Source organism: Eucyclogobius newberryi, unplaced genomic scaffold, assembly GCF_026437365.1.
Source record: "Eucyclogobius newberryi isolate DKJ021-1_F unplaced genomic scaffold, fEucNew1.0.hap1 SCAF_7, whole genome shotgun sequence".
In the NCBI taxonomy this organism is placed as follows: domain Eukaryota; kingdom Metazoa; phylum Chordata; class Actinopteri; order Gobiiformes; family Gobiidae; genus Eucyclogobius; species Eucyclogobius newberryi.
Window position 1 is genome coordinate 24,818,078 of NW_027316389.1, and position 8,541 is coordinate 24,826,618.

Here is an 8,541-nt window from a genome sequence, read left to right on the forward strand (position 1 = left end):
TTTTGAGTGGGCTCCGCCCACTTTGTGTTTTTGGCCCTCTATACAGTAATAATGTTCAATTTTTGCATTACATGCTTATATGCACGGAACATGCAAGAGATGGGGAACGTATTCGTGAGCTACTTAGCGCAAATGAGTGCTTTATATGGGGATGACGACCGCTTCGCGGTCGTCAACCCAATGTAAAGTGCTCGTTTAGTGCGAACTTTTGCACGGGCTTCGCCCGTTTACAACGGTAATGTTCCATTTTCCTACAACTAATTAGTATGCACGGGGCGTGCATGAGTGGAGAAGTGCGTTAGTGAGTGTTTGGAAGTGGGCGAGCGCTTCGCGCTCGATTTCGTGCGCACTACGTGCGCACTTTCGCAGCCGTGCTTCGCACGGCCTTACGAGATTAATAGGCCTCTCGCCAGCTTGTGGCGCTCGGGCCTAATAATAATAATAATTGTTCTTAAAACAGACTGGAGATTTACGGTTCAATTCATCTGGAATATACAGCAGTATTTTGAAGCCATGGGGCAGCAGTCGAGTTTTTTGGATGAGAGTCGAAACTTCTTGTTTTTCTAAAAACAGTGTCCAGATGAATACTTTTCTTCAGTGGAACACTCCTGGATGACTGAGGGATTACACCGACTTGTTTCAAAGTTGTGAATGAAACACTTTTCTCAGTGCGGCTGATGGTACTATTTCTTAGACAGACTTCCTATAATCTACTAATTTATCATGTGTTTTTCTCTACAAGGAAAAACTCCTCATTGTGATCAGTATTTTGTGATTCATCAATATCAAGGTGGAATAAAGGAATAACTTTCAGATGGGCCCTCCCCTTGTGCTTCCAGGCCAACTCTTGTCCCTCCAGATGGGCCTTTGTGGTCCTCCCCTTATGCTTCCTGGGCAGGTCTTGTCCCAGGCTCCAGCGCTGGTTTTAGGAGGAGTCAGCAGCTCCAGGAAGGGTACACACTGCTGCTGCTGCTGCCTGGATACACTTCTGTCAGCCGTACACACTGAGCCTGACTACATTTTTCGATTTGGTCAGAGAGACGACCTGAGCAAACTCCAAGATGGCTGTGGCAGGCTGCACCTTGTGTATTAAATATATGTTGTTCTTCCTAAATTTTATATTTTGGGTGAGTTTTTGCCTTTTTCCCTTGCATGTTTTTTTAGTTTTTTGTACTTTTAGACTAAAACCTGCACTGCAAGACAACAGTAAACACTATTCTTCTTCTTTCTTTGGTCATACTACAACCACCCTGCTCAGAAAAACACATAGAGTAAGACCATGTGACGCCTCGTTTGTCCAGGAATAGTCAATGGTAGAAAACGTTTTTTTGAACTCAAAATTCAATTTAAAAAAAAATAATAATTATTGTTAATTATTAATTATTTGAAATAGCTACCCCATTGAGTAAGACTTCTATGTCACTTTGTCTATGTTGAACTTGAACTAAAAAAAAATAGAACAAAGAATGTGTGGGTCATTGAATGCTCATTACATGGTGGCTGGCTTCTTAAGTAGCTGTTCATAGAAATTTGACAAAATTGTTCAAGTTCCATTGGGTGGAGATATCCTTCCCTTCCATTGTTCAAACCGGGTCACCATTACCAGCTCTTTCCAGCTTCAAATTTCTGTCAAAATTTAATTATTATTTTAATTTGGTCCTCCAAGTCCATCCTCTGCCTGTGTGAACAATCATTTCCTGTGTTGTATCAGAGACACTTCACAAGTCCATTTCTACAGTAAAAATGTATCACTTCTTTTGAGTGTTTTAGATAAACATCATGGTAGTATTTCCTGGACCTGCTACTTTTGATGGAGTGTTTCCTCTGCTGTTTTTGCCCAGGTTTGCGGCAAACTCTGAGAGCTCTCTTCCTTGTTTTGCTATTTTTCATGTCGAGGATTCGGCTTCCTGTTGCTTGGAGAACAATGGACTAAAAGACATGCCACCAAATTTGCAGATCTAGATATAAACATTTCAATAGTTTGGAGAGTACGCTCACTTGTGATTCGATTTCTTTCTTGTGACATATTAGGATTCGATAAAGTTCTATGCAGTGGCATTTTTCTGAGGTCATAGGTCAGTTTGGTGTCAGGATGTCCTCTTACACATCTCTGAAAGCAGAGCTGAAGAAGCAATCTGACCCAACAGTTGGCATCTAAAAACCTTGATGGACTATAATATACGATTATATAAAATGGGCATGTTCTGTGTATATTTCAAAGTAAAGAAACAACAAAGATATTTTTGTCCCACAGCTTGCAGGAGGTGTGATCCTTGGAGTGGCGCTGTGGTTGCGTCATGACAGCCAAACAAGCAATCTCCTTATTCTTCAATTTGAAAATCAGCAGGCACCAGGAACCTTCTATATAAGTGAGTATGCACTGCGATCACTAGGTTTGACTTATAACCAAAACAGAAACCATATGCCATTTCTGAGCGCAGTCAGGGCTTGAAGTTGTCAAGTAAAACATGTCATATAACAAAGGGAAAGGCCAGATTCTAGTGGAGGGTCTGAAACCTTCTCCAATGAGACCTTCTGGTTTTGGCTAAAATGTTAAAAATGTGTGGATCTAGTCATCTCAAGTACATATAGTTATTGTACATATGAACATACATGTTGAAATAAAATGACTGAAGAGTGTTGGTCATGTGCATTTACCTACATTTAATGCCCTGTTAAGTCACATCTTAACAATGTGACACAGATGTTACTATAAACATGAGTCATATCCGTAGTTAATTTGGTTCAAGGTATTTTTGGCACAGGCCCCTCCTTTGGCCTTTGTTCTTTTTTCTGTAGTATACACAAGTTTAGAGTAACCCGCCACTTTGTCCATAAAACTCTCCTATCTTCCCATTCTTGCATACTTAGTGTCTACATATTTTATTCTACACACGACATGACTCTTGGTGGTAAGGAACGTCTCTGCCCTTCACGGTCAGCATGCCCCATGTGAGAAACCACGCGAGAGTAGCTGAAATAGAAAGAGGGGCAGAGTAACCCCCTTTACAAAAACATCCAGGAAACAGGACCTACGTAAATCCGCATATAGAAACTCAACTTGAGGCCACATCAGTTTGACTTATCAGAGCTGTCGTTTGTCCAGCACACAAGTGTTGCACTCTAACCAACCGAAGCCTACAGGACATTTTGATCTGAATATTTTAACAGCTAAGGCTTAAAAACTCCCAGCCTCTGCACTTTGAGTAGAGGAGCCAGATGGTTCGACAGATGTTGAAGCATGGTCTATGTGAGAGAGGAAAGCAATATGACACTGAAATACATGCGAATATGCCTGAGATAATCAAAAACTATGTATAAATACAAAGGTAAATGCAGTTCTAAAAGACAATTGTAAATAGGGATGATCCTAAATTTACTTTTTTATCCTCTGTCCTTTTATTAAAATGAAGTAAGTCAAATTTCAGCAATCTTTAAGTATTAATTGTTAATTTAAAATGTGTGTGTTTTTTTTTTAGAGAAGTTCACTCATGTTGGTTTAGATTTACTATGTATGCTTTTATTTAGTAGAATCACTTTATTGCCATATTTAGTGAACAAATTTCACAAACTAGGCATAAAGGCATAAACTAAGCAATTTGGTGCAAATGTATAACAAGGAGTAATTACGGCAATAAGTACAGCAAAACAAAATTACAGAAAGTAAAAAAAACATAACCGGCCAACTGCCCCGTATAACATGCATATATAGTAACATTGAACCGTTTCATCATCCTGGCCCACTGCGGCGGCCATGTTAACTAAGCCCATTAATTTACATTGGGACTGTGCCTCTCTCCCATACTTACCCCAGGCTAAGTACAAGGAGCACATGTAAACCAGGGCTTTTTATAGAGTAAAGGCTGTACTCTGGATTTTAAAGTCAGAAAGAGAGGCCCACCCAAGTGAGATCAAGGAGAGTCTATTTTCTCTCAACGTTGTACTCGGCTCTAACATACGCCCAGGCATTATTCAAATAACCTTGTACATCTGCACATTATCCTACAAATTAGAGTTTGGAGTGGATGTTTTTAGCATGCTGGCCTGTGAAAGTGGTACTTATGTATGGAAGTAAATTCAGCTCTTTAGGCCTGAAATGATTCCCCGTGGCCGTTGCCAGTTGGGTGGTGAGGTTAGCGTGGCACTGTGCATGTTTGACACTGTAAAAATATGGAAAATAGGCTTAATGGATGTGGATAAAACATCACCTAGCTCAACGTGCATATGTTTTCAGATTGTTCTAATAATGATTGTTTGGTGGGGTAGTCCCAGTGGTAAATAGTCATCATAGTCATTTTACTCAGTGGCAGTTTGTGAAGAAAACATGAAAACAGAATCCCTCTACCTATGTCCTCAAAGGTGAAATTCCATCAAAAAACTAAATACAGGTGTTATTTTCTGTCAAATAATAACTATTGTGTAATTTATATGGATATGGTTACAAAGTTATAGAATTACCAATGTCACATCTGCTGCTCATGTACAACCAGGAAGTAAGATTATACACTTCATCCAAATTGTTAAACTGGGGGAAATTGGTTTTTAAAGGTTTTTAGCAAACTCTTCAATAAAATAATGTTCTAACCTGTCATATACATTTTAAGTGCTGCGAGTGCCTTGAAGTTGGAAAAGTATAATCATCATCATCATCATCATCATCATCATCATCATCATATCAATAATCATATTAATAAGAATAAAGTTCTTCTGTATTTCTTATTCTTTCAGTTAAACAGTCAATATCCGATTTTTTGGATGATATTGAATGCTAAGATGGCTAATGGGTCTTAACAGTTGCATAATGCTCAAAAACCATAACAAACTACATTTTAAAATTGTGTGTGTGACAAAGGTTATGTTTTCACCAGCAGTGGTTGGTGTTGGTTGTAAAATCTACACATTTTTAACTAAAGAGAATGTTGTGGGATGTGATTTATTGCCATTGTTCTTCCTTGCATGATAGATTCAAATTCTTTGTTTCAAAAACATTCTGTTCTGCCATTTTAATTAAGAAAAACAAGAAGGTCTTAGCTTTTGAACCCCCTCTGCCTGTCTGTGTGGCGATTACACGGTGAGCTAGAAAGTAAACAAACTTCCCTGAAGGTACAAAATTGTCTCCCTTCTGGACTCAATAACCCAAAGGCTGGTGTTGTCATAGCAATGCAAGCCGGCAGAAATAATGCCCGCATTGCTGGGTAACTGGCTCTGGTATAGGCTCTTCTTAGTTCAACAACACAAAAATCCACACAGGGTGAATAAAAGAGAGCAGAAAAAAGAAAGTGAGCAAATGTTGAAGGCATTATAAGACCAAATACAGAGTTGTCAAGGGGCATCTCCCAGTCAAAGGCTGGTAAAAAACCAGCCATGTGTTTTGTTGATGTGTGAGTAAGAGTAAAAACGAAACTGCCATGCAACTCTGTACTAAAAGGACTTTCTGGCTTTCTGAGCTGATGTAAGAGACTAGTAAGTCAGGCGGATAAAGTGCAACTACTCATGCACTTTATTTGAGCTGGTTGATAATTAATATGTTTAAATAATTCAACACTTGCATTGTGTACATCACTGCACCCACACAGCACCATGGAGTGAACCAGGAAAGAATATATTTCTATTCATGTACATAACAAAAAAAAATAAAATAAATAAATAAATAAATAAAAAAAAAAATATATATATGATATTATATAAACAGTGATTGTTATTGAACAGAATAAAACTACAACTGCAACTTTATTTATAACGCACTATAGAACAACCAGGTTTAACTAAGTGCTATAATATTAAAACACACTAACAATTTAAAAAGTGAAAATGTACTTCAGTTTCCTGGTGGGGCAAAGCTCAGGGTCAGAGGTCATGGTTGTGTTGAGGAGTCAGGTAGACACTTCCTGGACAGGAGCTGCCCTTCTCTCAAACCGGATTTATCTGCAGGATGTCAATACCATCGTGTCATCCAACAGCCAAGGAAAGAGGAACATCCAGGAAGTCCATTATCAAACAATGTACAGATCAATGTGGATGATGAGGAGATTCTGCTTCCCTCTTGTGGTTCAAAATGAAAATGTAAAACCTTTTTTTATTACAGGTGTGTACATACTCATAGCCGTTGGGGCGATTATGATGCTGGTGGGATTCCTTGGATGTTATGGGGCCATTCAGGAATCACAGTGTCTGCTGGGAACGGTAAGACTTGTCTCAAACAGTAGAGCTGTAGGGAACTAGTGAATGACTAATGGCAAGAATCCTGTGTGTGTGTGTATGTGTGTGTGTGTGTGTGTGTGTGTGTGTGTGTGCGCTTGTGTGTGTGCATGCGCGCGTGTGTGTATGTGTGTGTGTGTGTGTGTGTGTGTGTGCGCTTGTGTGTGTGCATGCGCGCGTGTGTGTATGTGTGTGTGTGTGTGTGTGTGTGCGCTTGTGTGTGTGCGTGCGCGCGTGTGTGTGTGTATGTGTGTGTGTGTGTGTGTGTGTGTGCGCTTGTGTGTGTGCGTGCGCGCATGTGTGTATGTGTGTGTGTGTGTGTGTGTGTGTGCGTGAACGCATGTGTGTTTACTACTGCCTGCCTGTAGGAGCAGCATTTGTAGTAGTAGATTTTCCCCTACAATTAAAATTTCCAATGCAAATTGTGCATAAAGAGCACATGGGATTTTGTTAAATGTTTGCTTGTTTCTGTCTAGTTCTTCTTCTTCCTTGTGATCTTGTTTGCCTGTGAGGTGGCTGCTGCGATCTGGGGTTTCATGAACCGAGACACAGTAAGCACACAGCCCTACAGTACATGTTTATGTTCCTGTAACATTGGTTTTATCACTATAATTACCTGATATATTTTTTTCAGATCTCAAAAGAACTCATCAACTTCTACGACTCAGCATACATCAAAGCAGTCGATGTGCCTGGGACTCTCAGCAAAGACTCCGCCATCAAGGTCCTCGAGGTTTTCCACAAAACGGTGTGTCAGTTAAAGACCTTATAATGTGGTCCACTCACCACCACCAATGAGCATACAATATCATTATACTGTTGTACTAACTGTTTTGGCTGTTTTCAGCTAAACTGCTGTGGAAAAGGACAAGATAACACCCCTCTTTTTAAGCAAGTGGCTACCGTCATTTGTCCAAAAAACACAACAGAAGAAATCCTCCTATCTATGGTACATACAACACTATGTTATGTTATTATTGGGTATAAAATATAACAGATAGAGTATATTATTATGCAAATAAGAGGCATTTACCAATCCCCCTTTCTTTGCTTTACTGCAAATAAATGCACTGTTGCCTGTTATTGGAAACAGATTGCTTGAAAAATGTATTTTAAGTATATCTGAATACTACTTGGTGAGTATTAATGTGATTACTTCAAGCAGTACCTAAGACAAAGAAAAAAGGATTAAACAGGACCGACAGCTAATAAGTCCAGTTCCTTTCCCCAGATTTTGGCTACAAACACGACCATGCTTATCTTTGTGCTGTTGTGATCAATTATTCATTATGTTGTGGTCTCTGTCAGGTGAAAGTAACACCTCTTTGCAAAAGCACCACATGTATTCTGTCATCTGCAAAAGATCGGTGCCAGGATCCATCAAAATGTCTTGACTTTGTACGTATGTTTGCGCTCACAACCTTAATTGTCTATGTCTCATCTTTCAGAATTGTCATCCCAAACTCATCGATCTGTTTTCAAATAAGCTCCACTTGATCGGTCTGGCTGCTCTGGTGGTTGCAGTCATAATGGTCAGTAGTAATAACTATGAAGAACATATGTGAATTTTAGCCTATGTTGAATTAAAATTTGGTAATTCCTGTTTAGGTTTTTGAGATGATCTTCACCATGGTGCTGTGTTGTGGCATTCGTAACAGTCCAGTGTACTGACCAGGTCCTGACCACAAGCTACAATAATCAATGATTGTGTGTAACAGACATGCCTTTTAAATGTAGATGTTGCTTGTTATGTCATTCATTTGATAATCATGACATAGAGTATTTGTGTAATATGTATCAATAATGAATCTTTTTTACTTGTTTGTATGTGTTTGACTCTTAAGCATACAGATGTTCGATAAATGTCAAGTTCAACATACATCGAGTCCATAACTGTGTTTCAAATAGTTTGAGTTGAAGCCGCCTCTAAGTTGGAATAATTTAGGCAGCGTTTATTGGTTTGAAGAAAAAGGGCCCCTAAAGTTAAAACCTTAAGTGTTATTCTGCTGTAATAATTCTTGTAAATTGTGAACAATAATTTGCACCTCATTTGGTAAGTATGTGTTTATTACAGTAATAAATTGTGTTTTAATTCTTGAATATTTTAATATACTATATATATATATTCGAATCCAGGCAAGTAACGGAGGGCTGGCCCGCAATCATTGGTGTGAAAAAAATAAAATAAAGAAAAAATAAATAAATAAATAAAATATATAAATATAAATATATATACATATATACAAATTATAAATAAAATATAACTTTTCTGTCAAATATAGGCTATTGAATCTATTATTCAATTGTATCATTAAAGGTGGTATGGACGATTTTTTTCAGCAA

The 8,541-nt window shown here is 38.5% G+C and overlaps 1 protein-coding gene across 1 annotated transcript; it reads left to right on the forward strand.

Moving 5' to 3' along the window:
- The first annotated feature begins 930 nt into the window (after positions 1-930).
- LOC140348835 (CD81 antigen-like) lies at positions 931-7,924 on the forward strand. Its single transcript, XM_072434943.1, has 8 exons — positions 931-1,127; positions 2,255-2,369; positions 6,086-6,183; positions 6,675-6,749; positions 6,833-6,946; positions 7,046-7,147; positions 7,647-7,730; positions 7,807-7,924. The coding sequence occupies exons 1-8, from the start codon at positions 1,062-1,064 to the stop codon at positions 7,867-7,869; spliced, it is 717 nt and encodes a 238-aa protein (XP_072291044.1). The 5' UTR covers positions 931-1,061; the 3' UTR covers positions 7,870-7,924.
- Positions 7,925-8,541: the final 617 nt, after the last annotated feature.